Source organism: Cibotium barometz, chromosome 41, assembly GCF_041138505.1.
Source record: "Cibotium barometz isolate CiBa-2024 chromosome 41, ASM4113850v1, whole genome shotgun sequence".
Classification (NCBI taxonomy): Eukaryota; Viridiplantae; Streptophyta; class Polypodiopsida; order Cyatheales; family Cibotiaceae; genus Cibotium; species Cibotium barometz.
Genome location: NC_141086.1, coordinates 13,880,587 through 13,900,644, shown reverse-complemented (window position 1 = coordinate 13,900,644; position 20,058 = coordinate 13,880,587). Strand labels below are relative to the sequence as shown.

Sequence of the window (20,058 nt, the reverse complement as noted above, 5' to 3'; positions counted from 1 at the left end):
TATAGCACTATTGTGATATAGAACTATCGTGCTTCTTTCTGTAGTAGTATTGTGATATAGCACATTTGTGCTTCTCTTTGTAGCACTATCATGATATAGCACATTCATGTTTTTGTAGCACTATCATGATATAGCACGTTCATGTTTTTTTAGTAGTACTATTATGATATAGCCCGTTTGTGATATAGCACTATTCATGTTTTTGTAGCACTATCATGATATAGCACGTTCATGTTTCTGTAGTAGTACTATTATGATATAGCACGTTTGTGCTTCTCGTTGCATATCACTATCGTGATATAGCATGTTCATGCTTCTCTCTATAGCACTATCATATTATATCATGTTCATGTTTTTATAGCACTATCAGGGCATTGCACATTTTTGCTTATCATAATATAGCACGTTCGTGATATGTGCATGTAAACATGATCACTATATAGCACGTTTGGTATATATCACAATCATGAAATAGCAAAATATTATAATATAAATTATGTTTTTTAATTCATATTTATCTATATAGCAATAATATATTTAAAGCTTCCAACACGTTATTTAGGTGACAACTTCTTGTACTTTCCCAACAAGGAGAGAGAATTTCTCTTGGGTTGTATACAAGAAAAATGATATCACTTTCTTTAAACTCTTGTTAGATCGCTTCAGGTTAGTATATTGCTTTTGTATGTTCTAGGCAGCTTTAATGTCCTTCTTTATAGACCACATTTGGTAATCCATCTTATTCAACATCTACTTAGACACTTCCACTCTTTGATCAGAGGATTGGACTAAGTCAATAGCATTAGAATATCTTGTCCATAGAGTGCCTTAAATGGACTCATCTCGATGCTTTAATAATGAAAGGCATTATTAAAGAAACTCATTCTGATGCTTTAATGATGAGAGGCATTATAAGAAAACTTTACCAAATGTAGATACTTCATCCGTCTTATACTGAGTCCATCTCCATGTTCAATATGACTTGTAAATAAAACCATTAAAGTGGGATTGAATAAAAAAGAACCATAGTTATGGCACAAGAAGAGGGATCTTACATTCTCCCCCACTTGAAGATCTAAGATTTCCTCATCTCACACAAATTAGGGATAGTCTTTCTTTAATACGCCCTCTTTCTACTAAGTGGCATCCTTAGTTGGCATCCCCCACTTGACGATATGAGATTTCCTCATCTCACATGAATTGGGGATAGTCTTTCTTTAATTCTTCCTCTTTCTATGAAGTGGCATCCCTAGGCGAGAAAAACTTACACTTGACTGTATACACTTCTAAAATCATGTTTTTGAGAGGCTTTTCTCTCACGTTTAAAAATGCTTCTGGTTCCAATTCTACTTATCCTTAGGTAGGAAAAGAAACTTATTCATCATCCAATATATGACTAGTACCCAAGACATACTTCTTTAGTAGATTAACATGAAAAATATTATGGATTTTAGCTTAATTTAAGTATGGAAAGGTCTGTTTTTAATCCTCCAAGGTGAAAATTTCCATACTGTGTCTACTCTCCCTTTTTCAAGTCTAAAACCAATCCTAGTTAGGTTTGGAAATCTAGGCTTGGTAATATTCAAATCCTAGAGATCATGCCATGTGTGAGCCTTGGGTGGGCACAAATCTTAAATGTACATGTCACTTTATGTCCATATCAGCTTCGAGAGGATCCACATAAGCACCGTGCCACCTCACCTTACCACTTTATGTCCAATAGTAGCCACCTTGTATGTAGGTCCATAGATCCAAGTGCAACGTGTGCTCCTAATTGGAGGAAGTAAAAGTTCGTAAGTTTGATCTTTGATTCTCAGTGTAATTACATATGGTTCACAATATCTCGTGTGGGTGGGTGTAAAAATGTAACTGCAATAGTTTCAGATAATGCATCAAATTACAAATTAGCAAGACAAAATGTAATGACAAAGCATCCAAAGAAAACATGGTTTTCACGTGTAGCTCACACGCTTAATTTTCTCCTTAAGGATATTGGGCAGTGTTTAATAACAATGGGGTAGAGTACACAAACATCAAGGACACAGAGAAAATGAATAGTGGACATATAGTGTTAATGATTATGTAGATTAAGCTAGTGGACATGTATAATAGAATTGAATTCCATAAACTTTTAAACATTCATATAAATTTGAAAGAGTCCAAGCACAAAAATATCTATAGCATGAATATGAAGGTCTACAAATTCCCACAATCGAAGTCCACTTTGACTTCTATTATAATTTCAATGGCTTTTACCACTAACCTCCCATGGAGCTTCATTGACAATTTCAAGGATGGAACCGTGATTAGGGAAGAGGTATGTTAACCACATTAGCTAACATTACTCCATGCATAACAGCTTCTTAAGCCATGTATTTTGTCCTATGCAAAATGATTATGGGAAATCTCCGAGCTTATAACTAAGGTGCACTTTTTAGTGAGAGAATGTATTTTTTAAAGAAGGTGTGCATTTAATAGGAGAGACTTAGGAGGTTGAGAAAATAAGATTAGAAAATTAAAATTTTTAAGTTAACTAGTTAAGTTGGCATGTGCACAAACTTAGGGCTTTAAAAGCTACTGAAGTTCTAGTAAAAGTCAAAATGGGACTTCATATATTGGGTGGTTCGATGGGTGATACCCAATCAGTGTGTTTAATTTCATTAATGAATCTTGAATCATTGTGTTTATAAATTTACTTTTTTATAATTGCTATGTATTTTGATTTTTTTTTATAAGTGATCCTTCCACTATAGGTACAGTGGTTACATCACTGATGGGGATGCTCCTTTCATATGTGTATGACCATGTAAAACAATCCTCTAATTATTTGATTTATTTAATCAGGTCTTCTTCTTCCTTAGTAGTTAAGTCCATAGAAATATACACGATCTTTGGCTTTTGGTCAAGCTCCACTATATTTACTTCCTTAACTTCTGTTGGTTCATCCTTCCTTGGACATTTGTGCTCTAAGGTGTGCCACCATTCTCTCATCAACATTATAAGTCTTGAAATGCTCAAGTACTTGCCTTAGATCTTCACCTTATTCTTCTATCATGTTGGTAGCTAAAGCTCTCTTGGCAACCCTCTCAATTTTCGATATTGCTCTATTAGCCTTTCTTTTGTGGCTGACCAAGACAGTTTGGGTTTCGAGAATTTTTCATCTTCAAGCTTTTTTTAAAACCTTTTCCCACAACCTGGTTCAATTCTCCCCCCCAATTGGTGGACAAATTTTCGTGAACAATTTGTGGCTTCAATAAATCTAAGCCATTGTGCCATCTACATGTGTACAAATGAGTTTATTGTTCTTTCTAGATCGGTAGCATTTCTTTCAAATACATCTATGGAATTGTTTGTTTGACTCTTTCATAATTCACTCTTTAGAGCTACTTCCTATGCTTTATTCTTACTCAGATTTGAATCCTGCAAGTTGATCATTCAACATCTATACTAACGTAGTTTAGGTTGATCCTTGTTGAGAAATGTGGTGTCATTGAGCACAAGAGTTGGTAGGGAGTGAGTATGAGTAGTCCAAATGAAGTACAAGCCCACTGTCAAGCATAGATCATTGGATTAAGGATTTTCCCAACAAGATTGTGGTGACAAGCCCACAAACAGGACCCATCATCACACCCCTAAACATGATTGGGGTAAGTAATCAAACTCAAAGGCATCCTAAAAAATCTAGATCACACAACGTTGAATGCTATCACCCAACTATGATCCATGAACTAGGTAGCGGAATCTAAGAAGAAGAAAAAAAAACTAGAGAAAAAAGTCAGTTAAGAATGAGAAAATAAGGGAAACCAAAAAGACAAATCTTGGGACACCTCAAGAGCCAGTCTTCATTAGACCTAGATAAGGACTCGGACTCCCTGGACACAAGGGCTAATTCTAGCAAAATACCCTCCAAAACCAAGAGCACTAGGAGGGAGATCCCACAGGAATATGCGATTCCAGAAACTAAATCACACATGACAAAACGTGGCTCTTATCATGTGACCCTTAGAAGGAGATTGAGCAACTCCAAGAATTTGGTGATTTAGTTACAAAACCCAAGAGGAGCTTGAACCAAAACCTAAGCAAGTGAGAGTCTCAAATATTGTACACCTTAGTACCTTAATGCCTACTACTGAGATTCGCAAACCTAAGCAAGTGAGAGTCTCAAATATTGTACACCTTAGTACCTTAGTGCCTACTACTGAGAGTCTCAAATATTGTACACCTTAGTACCTTAGTGCCTACTACTCAGATTCGCAAACCTCAAGATGTGTTGAGTGTCATCATGGAAGAGACTAAGACCTCCACCTCCCATAGCTCGATCCCTGATTGGTTCAAGGGACAATTAACATACAGAAACCTTGAGACCATCTTGAAAATGGATTTTCTAATCTCACCGACGCCTACTTATGGAAATGAGGTCATGAACACACCACTAAATATACCCAAACTGTTAGACTTTATGGCCTCATAAACCAGTACAACTATAACCACACCTGATTGAGTGGAGATCCAAATTTGTTTGAAGTGATGAGAGCTCTCCTTAATGGGGAACTCAATGTCGGATTACCATCATTTGCTGACATGCATAAGGCACGTCGCCAATATACAATGGAGACACCTTGTGTTGTACCCAAATCAATAGTCCCAATGGAAGAAGAAAATGCCAAATCTATGGTTAAACTTCCACTTAACAAACTAGGACAATAATTTGAAGGTGATGAGTCTAACACACTACTGCCAATCATGGCCAAGGGTATCACAGTAATGGGAGTCATAGATGGTGGTGCGGGAGAGAGCATAATCACCAAGAAATGTTGGGAGAAGATGGCCAAGCCACGTCTAAAAGTCTTAGACATCATTGTCAAGATGGCTAACAGGGCTAACCTATTGGGATGCTACGAGAATTAAAAATCAAGGTTTTCAAATATATCAAGTTAAACATACCTTCATTATTATGGACTCTTCCAAACAACAAGAATCATATAAAATGATCTTAGGATGCACGTTCATGAGAGAAGAAAAGATGGTAAATGACTAGTCTAAAAACCATGTCTACCTCCAATTTGATGATTCCATCATCAAGGTTGATCTTGTGACTGGCCGCGTACATCCTATGGGTAGTGGAGGACTTTTTGAAAACCGTTCAGACACCGCCACTTATTCAGTCCCATTGCAATACTGCTATACTTGCAAAGAAGAGACTGATGTAGGGAAGAAGCCACCCTATAACGATGCTAAAATATAAGCTATTGAGCGTGAACATGATCTAAACTGGATACATATGTTGGCTACAATCGATAACTGGGGAGCTAGAGGATCTACATGGGTTACACCTAGTGGTGAGGAACTCCCTAAGGTCGTGCCCCTCCGAGAATGATTCATACTCTACCTTATGATACCGAGGGGATTGGTTATAGTGAACTTGAGTTCACATGTGATGACTCAAGCTCAAGCACCAATAGTGGTGAGGGGTCTGAAACGGAGATTGAAAGTGACACCAGCTCCTCAATCACCAAAAGAAAAACAAAGCCCATAACATCCAAAGAAACTACAGGGAGTAGCTCCGAATCTAAAACAAATTCCCAATTTAAAGAAAGGGATGAAGTTCATCAAGACGGCAAGGAGAATCTCTGAAGATGGCGGAGATGTAAACACTATTCAGTGAATCATCATAAAAGGCTACAAGAAAGAACAACTATTGCCCAATGGGTCAAGGATTGTACCCAACTCCTATAAAAGGGATTCACACATAATCCACTCATCTCAAGCAATATCAAGTAAGTCCATTTGGTTGCATATCTTGTTTATCTATTTTAGTTATTTTTCATTCTCATTCATGCTCTTTTAATCATGTTTAGCATTTGCTTTAATCCTCCTTAACCTAGCCTAGACTTGATCCATGTTTCTCGCAATCCTTTAACTAATGTTCCTTGTAGTTAGTTCCTTTTCTCTTGGGTACATCAATCGTTGTGCTAAAATGTGCATCCAATTTTCTCATAGCTCTAGTTTTGGTAATGGAGCACACATCTCATCTTCTACTCTAGTTTTGGTATTGATGTTGTTTAGGGTTGATCCTTTAACTAATGTTCCTTGTAGTTAGTTCCCCTTCTCTTGGGTACACCAGTTGTTGTGCTAAAATGTGAAATGTCCAATTTTCACAGAACACTAATTCTGGTAATGGGACATACATCTATCTTCTAGGGACATTGGGTTTGCACCTCTAAGTTGCAAAGTTGCAGGGGGGGTTATTCGAGTAGTGGTGTTCTAGTCATCTCCAAACAGTCGCCTCTCTTGGGATGTGTCTCCCAAGTTTGTAGGTTTACTTTCAAGGTAGGTGAATCCTTTTGCAAGTACATGTGGTTACTAGACCAATCATGGAGTAATGAGGCATCCCTCATGAAAGGTATACCTAGAATAACGTTGTGTTGTCATAGAACATTCCTAACGACCATAGTATGGAGAAATGTATATGAAAAGACCGTGAGTTTGTCATTTCTCAATACACCCATTGTCTCGTCTTAGTTTCATCTACCATGTTCTCACAATTGGATCCTTCCTTTCCAATGACAGTTTTTCCCATGATTGCTGCATCATTTAATATGGCCCCGTCACTTGACTACCTTTAGGGGTAACCAGAATAGTTGCATTAGTGTCATCACTTTCATAGTAGTGTCCCATTTTGGTCATTGGAATCTCACAGTTCTTTTCTTGCTCTTTTGGATTGATTTATTTCTTCAATGTAAAAGGCGAGTCACTTTCACGAGGTCAAGAGATGCAATGATTCCTCTTTCTACCCAATCCTTGAGACCAAGACACTTTCTCTTGAGGCATGATTCTAAAGGTACTTCAATCATTATAGAAAGGATGAACATTAGTCCTTCCTCATCTTCATGAGAATGAGAGAAAAGTGTACTCCTTGATTACTAGAACATGACAACAAAGGTTCTTAAGGAACAATGTCTACTTGATCCATCGTGTCAAAGAAGCAAGGGTAGGATTCGATTCATCACTTCTTTGTTTGTTCCTTCCCTTACTAGCTCTACAATATCGAGTCCGTCTGACAATATCCTTCCTCGTGTGGGAGAGACTGTATTAGAAGACCTTATTTGGGTTTGTTTGGATTTTTTCACTTCCTCTTAGCACTGCTAAACCAAGGCCTTGGCAAATGATCCACCCAAGTTCAAGTCCCACCGTTGGTCGTATATGACCTCGTGTTGTATTCTATCGACATTAATACCTCTCTCTCCCATAGTGTGTGTGTGTGTGTGTGTGTGTGTGTGTGTGTGTGTAATAAAAGAGGACTCTCGTACTACCTTTCTGCCACCCACAAGTGGGGCAAATTGGCTAGTACAAGAGCCCTTATAAAGACCATGATCCACCCGAGTTCAAGTCCCACCATTGGTCGTATATGCCCTCGTGATGTATTCTACTGACGTTAATACCTCTCTCTCTCTCTCTCTCTCTCTCTCTCTCTATTTCAGCATTCGGATATTTCTCATCCCCTTGGGAGTACAAGGCACATCACTTTTCTTTTTTATTTGATATTTTGATCTATCATCGTAACTAGATTCAATTGAAGCGGCTTCCACTATATCTAGATCAGAGCCATCCTAAATGCTCACTTGGTGATCTCCATTCCCAATCTTTTTAGCTTTTCTTCTTCGGCCACACTTCTTAGCCGGCTTATCCACTTGCTGCTTAACTTGGAATCGACGAGTGATAATATTCACTATAACAAGATAAGGAATTAATGACGCTTTTTACCGATTTAACGGTGTTTTACGTTTCATCGTTATAAGCACCACTAAAAGCACCGCTACGTGTGGCGCTAAAAAAACTAACAAAATACTCCAAATGAAGTCCACAAAAACATCCAATAAAAATTTATCACATAAATTTATCAAACATAAATATTTTTATAATAAAGAACAAAAAATTTATAGTAAAAATTTATGTGATAAATTTTATAGTAAAAATTTTATTATATAAATTTGTAAAACATAAATATTTTTATAACAAAGAACAAAAATTCAACAAAATGTTATAAGCAAATCAATATGTAGAAAGGTATATAATGATTTATATCTTTTTATAGTACTATATGTAAAACTCCCGTAGCTTTTTCAGCTGCTGCCCGAAGGAAGCAGGAAGCTCCGTGATGGCTGAGCGCCATGCATAAAACTCTTCTAGACTTTCAAGAGACCCAAACTCTTCCAGTAGCTCCTGCAGCTCAGAGCACCGATCCATGTCAAGCTTCCGTAGCTTTTTCAGCTGCCCGAAGGAAGAAGGAAGCTTCGTGATGGCTGAGCCCCTTCCACAAAACACTTCTAGACTTTCAAGAGACCCAAACTCTTCCGGTAGCTCTTGCAGCTGAGAGCACCGATTCATGTTAAGCTTCCGTAGCTTTTTCAGCTGCCCGAAGGAAGAAGGAAGCTTCGTGATGGCTAAGCCCCATGCCCAAAACACTTCTAGACTTTCAAGAGACCCAAACTCTTCCGGTAGCTCCTGCAGCTGAGAGCACCAATCCATGTTAAGCTTCTGTAGCTTTTTCAGCTGCCCGAAGGAAGAAGGAAGCTTCACGATGGCTAAGCTCCATGCACAAAATGTTTCTAGACTTTCAAGAGACCCAAAATCTTCCGGTAGCTCCTGCAGCTGAGAGCACCCATGCATGGAAAGCTTCCGTAGCTTTTTCAGCTGCCCGAAGGAAGCAGGAAGCTTCGTGATGGCTAAGCCCCTTCCACAAAACTCTTCTAGACTTTCAAGAGACCCAAAATCTTCCGGTAGCTCCTGCAGCTCAGAGCACTCATCCATGTCAAGCTTCCGTAGCTTTTTCAGCTGCCCGAAGGAAGCAGGAAGCTTCGTGATGGCTGAGCCCCCTGCACAAAACTCTTCTAGACTTTCAAGAGACCCAAAAGCTTCCGGTAGCTCCTCCAGCTTAGAGGAATCATGCATCTCAAGCTTCCGTAGCTTTTTCAGCTGCCCGAAGGAAGAAGGAAGTTTCGTGATGGCTGAGCCCCTTCCACAAAACTCTTCTAGACTTTCAAGAGACCCAAAATCTTCCGGTAGCTCCTGCAGCTGAGAGCACTCATCCATGTCAAGTTTCCGTAGCTTTTTCAGCTGCCCGAAGGAAGCAGGAAGCTTCGTGATGGCTGAGCCCCTTCCACAAAACTCTTCTAGACTTTCAAGAGACCCAAAATCTTCCGGTAGCTCCTGCAGCTTAGAGCACTCATCCATGTCAAGCTTCCGTAGCTTTTTCAGCTGCCCGAAGGAAGAAGGAAGCTTCGTGATGGCTGAGCTCCTTCCACAAAACTCTTCTAGACTTTCAAGAGACCCAAAATCTTCCGGTAGCTCCTGTAGCTCAGAGAACTCATCCATGTCAAGCTTCTGAAGCTTTTTCAGCTGCCCGAAGGAAGAAGGAAGTTTCATCTGTAAAGTACATGAATTAAAGTTCAGAACATCTAAACTTTTAAAAGACCAGAGTCTTCTAACATTTTCAAATTTTCAGCTGCTCAAAGGAAGTCAGTGTGCAATCATGGATTTCTTAAATTGAATTCTCTCTTGTAAAATTAAAGTTCACTTTTTAAAGTCAGATCTCATGAAATTACAAAAGTTTGAAGATCAAATCAAACATTTAAAAATAATAATAATGACTATATACCTTAAAGTTCATAGTGTACCGGAATTCCAACACAGTAAGAAACTCCAGGTCTAATAATTCTTTAGAAGGAGCCCATTTCAACCACCTTATTTCCAATGCTTTAAGCCCCTCATCATCACCCTCCAGATATGTTCCATGCAGAAAAAGCAATCGTAAAGATTGCATTTGGGAAAGCAAACTCGCATTCAAGTTTTTCCGGTAAGTGGCAAGCCCACGGATTTGATCAAGACCCTGCAACCATAAACCAAACCATTATTGCATGGATCGTGTTTTATCAGTCATGTAGATCTTACAATGTTTGGGCAATATCCATATATTTAATGAGTGTCTGGGTTATGGAGTCGATGGGAACTACATTAGTGAATGTAGATCTGTAACAAGCATCTGCATTATGCTCCTGCAATAGAGCCACCCACCCTCCACACCAGAAAAAAGCTTCAAAACAACAAGTGCAAGTGCAAAGATGGAAAAAAGGAAAAGCGACCAATCAAAAGAGTTTCTCGAGTAAAAAGTTAAGGATGAACAGTGGAACAAGTTGCTTTCTGGGCATTCGCAACAACTAATTTGAATCTTTGTAGTCTTTCATTTTTGTATTGTCTTTGCTTCCTACGGCATTGTTTGCATACATAAATGTGTGCTGAAAACAGAGAAGTGGATATGTACCTGCTTACTTCGCAGCACTTGCGTCAAGTCGGTATCATCCCACACCCTACTCCACTTGCCCGATTGTTTGACAATGCCTCTCCCCAAATCCCTCAAGTGATCGTGCATTGTCAGGCACTCATTTTCATCCACCTTCACTAGACAGAGGTCTAACAAGCTCTCTAGACCACTTATCCACCCCTCTACCAAATCATCGCTTTCCCAAAAGTATTCGGCACTCTGCCTGCCTTCACCAATCAAGAAGCAAGCCACATCTAGAAACATTTCCTGCTCATGCTTACTAAGAGACTCATAGCTAACCTTCAAACAAGCCTCTATGCGTTTGAACGTTGAAGTAGCGCTACTACTTAAAGTCTTGATTGCTTCTTCCCAGAATTTCTTTTCCTTCCTCACCCTAAGATGCCTACCAAGCACCTCCAGCGAAAGGGGAAGACCAGCGCATGCTTCACTTACTTTCTCTGCTAGCTTTTCAAAACCTAGATCTGGCGAAGGCTTCTTGAAAGCGTTCAGACACAAGAGTTGCAAGGACTCATCACGGTCCATGCCTTGTACCTCGTAGCGTTCACCCCTGATGACATCAGAGAAATCATTGCCGCCGTGAGGAAATACTGTTTGGTTCCTGGATGTTACAAGCATTCGACTTCCCGGCTGAAGGGATGCCAGATCTATGATTTCCTCGATGGATTCAAAGTTCTCTGGATCATCCAATATGATCAGGACCTCCTTCCCCCTTAATCCAGCTTTTAAATGCCCTTTCTTCTTTCCCACATCGTCCCCTTGGAACTTCTTTTCATGCAGCAAATCTTCGAGGAGCTGATTCTGTAATTGACTCAGTGTCTTATCCTGACAAGTTTCCACAAAGCTTGCTGCTTGAAACTCCTTTCCAAATCTCCTGTAAATAGCACGAGCAAGAGTGGTCTTGCCAATGCCACCCATGCCCCAGAGCAGCACAAAGTACACACTTCCCTTTTCTTTCAAATGAAACAGTTCGAGCACATCATGGACCCTCTCCACCAAACCAACTGCTTTGAGGTCATCCTCCACGGGAATCCTGCCCTGAATCTCCTGTGCTATCCTCTCTACGAGAGCTTCCAGCAACCGTCCTTCAAATCTGCACATAATTAGATAATATCGCATAGATTAGTGATATAAGTGAGAAGATTAACTCTACAAAAAACGGTTGCAAATCAAAAGTAGTTTCGTACTTGTTAAAGGTCTCCAGGCGGAAGCCCTCGAGCCATGAGGCATCACACAGAGCATCTTCCCACCCTTTGATCGTGCTTTCGTTGTGCTTGCCTTGTCTTCGATGGTCCTCGATCGCTTTTGCAAACGGCCCGTCATTCTTGTTTCTTAGGTCTTCTGGCTTCACGTAGTCATAGAAGACCGGAAATAGCTTGGCTTTACTAGAGCTCTTGGTGCTCTTCAACATCTCCACAAGTTCATCCAGACACCACCGAGACTCTGCGTAATTGCTTGTAAAGATGGGCACTTGAATGATTGCTTTTCGGGCAGCCGCCAGCATGAAAGGGCGAACATCGACTCCTTCAGGGAGCTCCTCCACGTCCAGAAATGCTTTGATCCCACGCATTTTCAGGACATAGTAAAGTGTATTTGCGAATCCACGCTTCATGCGAATCCCACGATGGCTGATAAACACCTCATGGGTGCCGATAGACGGATGCAAAGGCTGATGAGTCGCTTCTCTGCTCAGGCGGGGTCGCTTGTTCATTCCTGCCCCGAGATCGAGACTAAAATCATCGTCATCGTCCCTCACAAGAGACTGCCTCAACATCTCTCTCTCTCTCTCTCTCTCTCCACTACGTTTCTCTTCCTCTGCTTCTCTCTCTTAGCGCTCTCGTCTCGGCTCTTAAAGCTTCGCAATCCAGGCTACTTCGAGGTAATTTCTTCGAGTCAAGCAAGCCAGTCAGTGTTGTGTGAAGGCGCGTTTAAACTTCGCAATCCAGGCTACTTCCAGGTAATTTCCTCGAGTCAAGCAAGATGTCCCAGTCAGTGTGTGTGTGTGAAGGCGCGTTTAGACTTCGCAATGGTTTCTTTGAGTCAAGATGTCCCAGTCAGTGTGTGTGTGAAGGCGCGTTTAGACTTCGCCATGGTCTGTTCGAGTCAAGATGTCCCAGTCAGTGTGTGTGTGAAGGCGCGTTTAGACTTCGCAATGGTCTCTTCGAGTCAAGCAAAACCTCAGGCAACTTCTTTCGCAATGCTTTCCTCGAGTCAAGCAAAACCTCCGGCGTTTAAACTTCGCCATGGTTTCTTCGAGTGGTAGTAAGACTTAATCATTGCTTTTATCTCTAAAACATAAGGACCATTGCTTTTATCTCTAAATAAAATACATGTTTCCATTTTCCATAATTGTCATTTCCGGGACTAAAGAGAAATGCTTTCTCTTCAAGATGTCCACTAAAGGACCAGGTTCAAGTGTGGACTTGGTAAACTGAATACGCTAATCAAAACATGGAGATCTATGTAAAGTTTGGGTACATTTTGATTACACCCATAGAATTGATGGATGGGCAACAATGTCTTGTTCAGTTTACGATCCAAGGTGAGTTATTTACAACATGTCTCTATCGTAAAAGGAATACATGCTTTAGATGGTTGCCAATTTCATAGTGCATTGATTGTTGGATTTTACTGTTAAGCTTGAAAGGGTTAATAGTGATTGTTATATGCAAGACAAAAGAGGAGGGTGTGACTCTCAAATACTGTTTTGGAATAATCTTAATAATGTGATAAGAGAACAAGGTTATCCACCAGCTGGCTTTGCAGGATTCATGGCAGATGAAGCAAGTGCCAATTGGATAGCTAGTAGAGTAGTGTATAATGGGGGACCATATAATGTATCAAAGGGTTGTGAAAGATCTTATCTTTTTCACTTAAAGCAAAGTTTGCAGAAGCACACAAAGAAACTTGTGCAACAAGAAAAAATGACAAAACACCTTGACATGTGTGAGAAATGGCGACTCTCACCTACTGCTATTGAAGCACAGGCAAGTAAAATACACTGATGGCATAATGGTCATGCTCCCAAAGAAAACATCATGTGAATCCCACGATGGCTGATAATAAACACCGCATGGGTGCCCCGATAGACGAATACAAAGGCAGATGAGCAATAGGGCGCGGAGTCGCTTCTCTGTTCATGCCTGAACATGTGTGTGTGTGTGTGTGTGTCTCTCTCTCTCTCTCTCTCTCTCGCTCTCTCTCCATTAGAAGAGACGGACTTTTAAAACTTCGAGTCAAGCAAGATGTCCCAGATGTCCTAGTCAGTGTGTGTGTGAAGGCACGTTTAAACTGCTTTTATCTCTAAAACATAAGGATCATTGCTTTTATCTCTAAAAGATAAGGTTACTGGCTGTGTGGCACTGCTCACCAAAAACTAGCAGTTAGTGTAATTTTTCAAAGCCAATATCCAGCTTCAAGGGTAGAGTTGTAGGTAGTTCTAAAGGACGAAAAATTTAATAGTACTTTGAATTTAATGATATGTAAAAATTATATTCTTTAATTTCTGTACAAAAATGGATAAACCTCGTTAATAGTCGTAGAGGTTTCTCTCTCATGTAGTACAGAAGTATATCACTGCAGTATTTTTACTCATATAGTTTACTGCATATGTGGATTTCTAGTTTAAAAATATATTTAAAAAAGTGTTTTGTCTTTATGAAAACTGAACAAAATTCTGTGGTGTTTTCCATTGCTTCAGAAAGTAGTTTTTCGTGATGAGCACTCGCTACTAGCCTATAAAAGCATGTAGCTGCTGTAGGCTTATAATATCAATACAATCAACCTTGAGTCGTGCAATCTAGTCTCTCTCTCTCTCTCTCTCTCTCTCTCTCTCTCTCTCTCTCTCTCTGTGCACACACATTAACGTGATGGAGATATTCGACCCTCCATAACCTACTTCCTATCTACTATGCTACCAAACCTTCATTTCCTATAGCATCAAGGTGAGTGGGCAAACTAGGATTGACTTTGGTGAAGGAGCTCGCATATTTGGAAGCCCGAGAAACCAGTCTTAGTTGGGCACATAAGAGCCCATCGAGGGGGGCAAGGGAGGCACCAAAATTGGGGGCTAGGAGGGTTATATCAAAATTGGGGGCTAGGAGGGTTATATCAAAATTCAGGTCTTCGTTTTGACGATTTGTGCCTAAAGCAAGTTGCATGTTGGGCATCCTCGAATTTATGTTGGGGTAGAGGATTAAAAGGGCCTTTGTCAATTACAATAGGTACATAGGAGCTTATGCAATCTAGAGCACTAAATTGTTGCACATCGATCAAGCCCAAGGGCATGCACAGCTCTAAATACAGGGTTTGTGGTGATCTTTTGCAAAGAAATTGATAAGTTGCATTGCATCATCTTCACAAAAGTCAGGAGAGGAATAGCCTGGTCTCCTTTTATTTTCCCACAACACTCAGGGGATAAAGAGCGAGGAAACCATGAATCTAATACCATGAAAGTAGATAGGGGATTGAGGAGATTAAACATTACTAATCGAGTTGGTCCCAAATACATAGACATAGAGATATATGTAGAGCATTAGGCGAATAGGATATGTATTGTAGTGGTCTAACTACAAGTTTGTCTTATAAGTCATGATATGGTGGTGCATATCTACCTTTCCTAATCTCAAGGGTGCCTCCGAGTAGCGAGTCTATGGTGGGAGATGTCTTCCTCCTACTTTCCTTTTGTGTGCTCTATGTGTGCGCATGTGTGTATGCTAGATATAAGACAACATTGCAAGAATGCCACAATTAGTATCAAAGATCCACTTGCAACAAAATTGAAGATATGCATTTCTCACAATAAAGAGTAGGTATATCTTGTTGATTCACATGAACCTCCTATTTTTGTGAAGGAGAAGAAAGAGGGGTGTTCCCTATGTTCCTTTGAGGAGAAGAAGGGAGAAGCTGCGGGCTGCAACCCCCTAGTAGCTAATTTTCAATTGCTCACAACACTGGACAAAAGCACCCACTTATGCTTATGCTTTTTTTTTTAAAAAAAACGAGATAAACCAATGTGGAGAGTCTTACCACATAGCATTATTGGTTTGATCCCACGGCTTTTCAGGAAATAGTAAAGTGTATTTGCAAATCCATGTTTTCATGTGAATCCCATGATGTGGCTGATAAACACTGCACGCGGACTCACTTCGCTGCTCAGGCGGGGTCGCTTGTTCATTCCTGCCCCGAGATCGAGATCGTCATCGTCCTTGCCAAGAGACTGCCTGAACATCTCTGTGTGTGTGTGTGTGTGTCTCTCTCTCTCTCCCTCTCTCCCCCCACTACGTTTCTCTTCCTCTGCTTCTCTCTCTTAGCGCTATGTCAGCCTCTCGTCTCCATTAGAAGAGATTCGCTACTTCCAGGTAATTTCTTCGAGTCAAGCAAGATGTCCCCGTCAGTGTTGTTGCTTTCCTGACAGCTTTTTCTCATGATGTGTGTGCGTTTAAACTTCGCAATGCCGTTTAAATTTCTTCCAGTGGTAGTAAGACTTAGTCAATCATTGCTTTATCTCAAGGGTAGAGGTTCTAAAGGACTAAAAAACTACTAATACTTTGAATTTAATGATATGTAAAAATTATATTCTTTAATTTTTGTACAAAAATGGATAAACCTCATTATTATTATTTGTAGGTTTTTCTCATGTACAGAGGTATATCACTCCAGTATTTTTACTCAAATAGTTTATTGCATATTTGGATTTCTAGTTTAAAAAGAGAATTAAAAAAGTGTTTTATCTTCATGAAAACTGAACAGAATTCTATGATGTCCTTTTTCAAAAGAATCTTAAATATCCTGGATATATTTTTCAGTAGGCAGTTTTTCCATTGCTTCAGAAAGTAGTTTTTCATGATGAGCACTCGCTACTAGCCTATAAAAGCATGTGGCTGTTGTAGGCTTATAATATCAATACAATCAACCTTGAGTCGTGCAATCTACTCTCTCTCTCTCTCTCTCTCTCTCTCTCTCTCTCTCTCTCTCTCTCTCTGTGCACACACATTAACGTGGTGGAGATATTCGACCCTCCATAACCTGCTTCCTATCTACTATGCTACCAAACCTTGATTTCCTATAGCATCAAGGTGAGTGGGCAAACTGGGATTGACTTTGGTGAAGGAGATCGCATATTTGGAAGCCCGAGAAAGCAGTCTTAGTTGGGCACATAAGAGCCCATCGAGGGGGGCAAGGGAGGCACCAAAATTGGGGGCTAGGAGGGTTGCATCAAAATTCAAGTCTTCGTGGCGATTTGTGCCTAATTAGGACATATCAAAAGTGGGGTTCCAAGAATTACAAGAGTTAGCAACAAGCAAGTTGCATGTTGGGCATCCTCGAATTTGTGTTGGGGTGGAGGATTAAAAGGGCCTTTGTCAATTATAATAGGTATATAGTGCAATCTGGAGCACTAAATTGTTGCACATCGATCAAGCCCAAGGGCATGCACAGCTCCAAATACAGGATTTGTGGTGATCTTTTGCAAAGAAATTGATAAGTTGCATTGCATCATCTTCACAAAAGTCAAAATTTGAGATTATCTTTGAGTCAATTGAGATAATCGCATATGTAGGGAGGAGATGCGCTAGCCACAATAAAAGTAGAGGAAAAATATTCACCCGGAGAGGAGAGGAATAGCTTGGTCTCTTTTTATTTTTCCACAACACTCAGGATAAAGCGAGGAAACCATGAATCTAATACCATGAAAGTAGATGGGGGATTGAGGAGATTAAACGTTACTAATTGAGTTGGTCCCAAATACATAGACATAAAGATATATGTAGAGCATTAGGCGAATAGGATATGTGTTGTAGTGGTCTGACTACATGTTGGTCTCATAAGTCATGATATGGTGGTGCATATCTACCTTTCCTAATCTCAAGGGTGCCTCTGAAGAGCGAGTCTATGGTTACGAGATGTCTTCCTCCTGCTTTCCTTTTGTGTGCTCTATGTATGCGCATGTGTGTATGCTAGATATAAGACAACATTGCAAGAATGCCACAATTAGTATCAAAGATCCACTTGCAACAAAATTGAAGTTATGCATTTCTCACAATAAAGAGTAGGTATAGCTTGTTTATTCACATGAACCTCCTATTTTTGTGAAGGAGAAGAAAGAGGGGTGTTCCTTGTTCCTTTGAGGAAAAGAAGGGAGAAGTTGTGGGCTGCAACCCCCTAGTAGCTAATTTTCAATTGCTCACAACACTGGAGAAAGCACCCACTTTTTTTAGCAATGCTTTTTTTTGCCTTTGTACTACGAGATAAACCACTGTGGAGAGTCTTACCACATAGCATTATTGCTAACAAGGTTGACCCCCTCTCCAGTCGTATAGAATGCCATCTTTCCACCATTGCTGGTATTAATATTCAACCCATGGCAGGTTGCTTTGAAAAGATGTTGCCTTCTTTGTCACCTTTCTCATGGTTAGATCAAGATTCCACATTATCATTGTTCGATCAATGGAAGCATGCCAAGTATTAGGCCAATAGATTAGTCGGGTTGATAATGGAGGTGTAACTAGTGATGAGCAGGACTTAGATGGCAATGGCAAAGATGGTCATCACCCTACAACTTCTTGGAGGAGATGCTTCCTCTTGTGCAAAATAGAAGGTAAACACTTACAGATTTTAAGAAATGAATTACTTTTGGTAAGTTAGAAATGTAACTTTGGACCCAAATAACCACTTGCATGTTATGCAGATTTAGGACAATAGTGGCTTTTGAGAAAAGAATGGAAGTCTACTTAAAAGTATTTTTCATGCTTCTTGTACGTGAAATAGTAAAATGTATTGTATGTCCATTGGTTGTCTTTTTTTGGATGGTCATAGTCCAACCACAAAGGGGTCCTCAGAAAAAGCATTGTGGTTTGGTCAATGATGCATTATGTTGTATGGTTCAATTATTTATGCAAGTTGAATCAGAAGAAGTCATTCAAATCTGGTATCTATTCCATGGAGCCAACACAATTGTGTTCACTAAGTACATTGTGCAATCAATTATTTTATGTTCATGCATGAGAATAATTGAAAGAATAAGAAAGCCCCCTGATGAGACATTTAAGAAAGATGAATATATAGATTCATAGATATATATTAAATGAGAGAGATAAAGACAACGAGAAAGAATAAAATAGAGAGAGGAGATGTCAAGGGGATATATAAGAATCCCCCTCCATATAGAGGGGCTATTTATGTATCACGCATTCATCCTTGTAGCTTGCAAAGGCCTTCTAAACGTAGCGCTTGCCCACATCCCTACCACAAAACACAAGCACTCATGAAGATGACACAACTGAAAATGGTTCAATTACCAATGAAATACAACTCAAAACCCAACTCCTTACCGATGAAGATGACCTAATATTCTCGAGTGCTCACACACCTCTTAACCTCGATGACAACAAGCTCACTGTGCCAGCACCAAATTCGACACTCACAAAAGAGCTTGATCCCAATGCGGATGATGATGACACTTAGGATAATATCTTTAGTGTGGAAAGCCTTAGTTTAGCATGTGAAATCTTCAAAATGTAACATTTTTTATGGCCTATGTGGAAACTTGATGTGATATTTGGAAAGGAAAAACTTTTCTATATATTGTATGGTTTTGTTCTTTAATGTAAGATGAGTATTTCTTTTATTTTGAGCTAGTTATAGTTTGTGTCTTTACAAAAAGCTGTAAATTTTTTTGAACATCTTGTAAAAGCTATGAACTAAAATCTCACAAAATAATCACACTCCAATGTATGCATGCATAATATCTCTATGTATGCATACATATAGCTACAAGCCTCTATGTATGTATGCATGCATAGCTCTATGCATTGCTTTATGCATAAAATCTTATGCATGAGCTCTATGTATACATAGAGCTATTATGCATGCATACATAGCTCTATGTATGCATGCATAGCTTTATGTATAGCTCTATGCATTGATTTATGCGTTACTCTATGCATAGAGCCTTATGCATGAGCTCTATGCATACATAGAGATATTATGCATGCATACATAGAACCTTGTAGCTCTATGTATGTATACATATAGAGCTATTATGCATGCACACATAGAGCTATAAGACTCTATGTATACACACATAGCTCTATATATAGCTCTATGAATTTCTCTACAGATAGAGCTTTATGCATGAGCTCTCTGCATACATAGAGCTATGCATGCATGTATAGAGAATTTAAACTCTATGTATGCATACACAATAGCTCTTTGTATGCATATATAGAGCTAAGTATGCATACACAGAGCTAAGTAAGCATACATAGAGCTAGAAGACTCTATACATTTCTTTGCTAGAAGACTCTATACATTTCTTTGTGCGTTGCACTATGCATAGAGCTTTATGCATGAGCTCTATACATGCATAGAGCTATGCATTCATATATAGCGCCTTGTAGCTCTATGTATGTATGCATAGAGCTATGAATGCATACCTAGAGCTACAAGGCCCTATATATGCATGCAAGGCTCTATGCATAGAGGTTTATGCATGTTCTCTATGCATACATAGAGCCTTGTAGCTCTATGTATGAATGCATAGAGCTACAAGGCTCTATGTATACATGCATAGCTCTATGTATAGCTCGATACATAAAGAAATGCAAGTCTTTATGTATGCATACATAGCTCTATGCATTGCTTTATGCACTGCTGTACACACAGAGCTTTATGCACAAGCTCTACACACACAAGCTCTATGCATACATAGGCTCTACGTA

The 20,058-nt window shown here is 39.6% G+C and overlaps 1 protein-coding gene across 1 annotated transcript; it reads right to left on the bottom strand.

The window, feature by feature from the left end:
* Positions 1-8,067: 8,067 nt before the first annotated feature.
* On the bottom strand, positions 8,068-12,147 carry LOC147614698 (disease resistance protein RPV1-like). The gene is made up of 4 exons (XM_086779958.1): positions 11,527-12,147; positions 10,322-11,432; positions 9,659-9,889; positions 8,068-9,426 (listed from the first exon to the last, which is right to left on the bottom strand). The coding sequence occupies exons 1-4, from the start codon at positions 12,111-12,113 to the stop codon at positions 8,098-8,100; spliced, it is 3,258 nt and encodes a 1,085-aa protein (XP_086636084.1). The 5' UTR covers positions 12,114-12,147; the 3' UTR covers positions 8,068-8,097.
* Positions 12,148-20,058: the final 7,911 nt, after the last annotated feature.

Bases quoted from the DNA above. Each gene is read 5' to 3' on its own strand.
- LOC147614698 (XM_086779958.1), bottom strand. From the start codon at position 12,113: ATGTTGAGGCAGTCTCTTGTGAGGGACGATGACGATGATTTTAGTCTC. The intron at 11,433-11,526 runs GTACGAAACTAC...AATTATGTGCAG, and splicing joins CGCCTGGAGACCTTTAACAA to ATTTGAAGGACGGTTGCTGG. The intron at 9,890-10,321 runs GTACATATCCAC...TTATGGTTGCAG, and splicing joins AAGTGCTGCGAAGTAAGCAG to GGTCTTGATCAAATCCGTGG.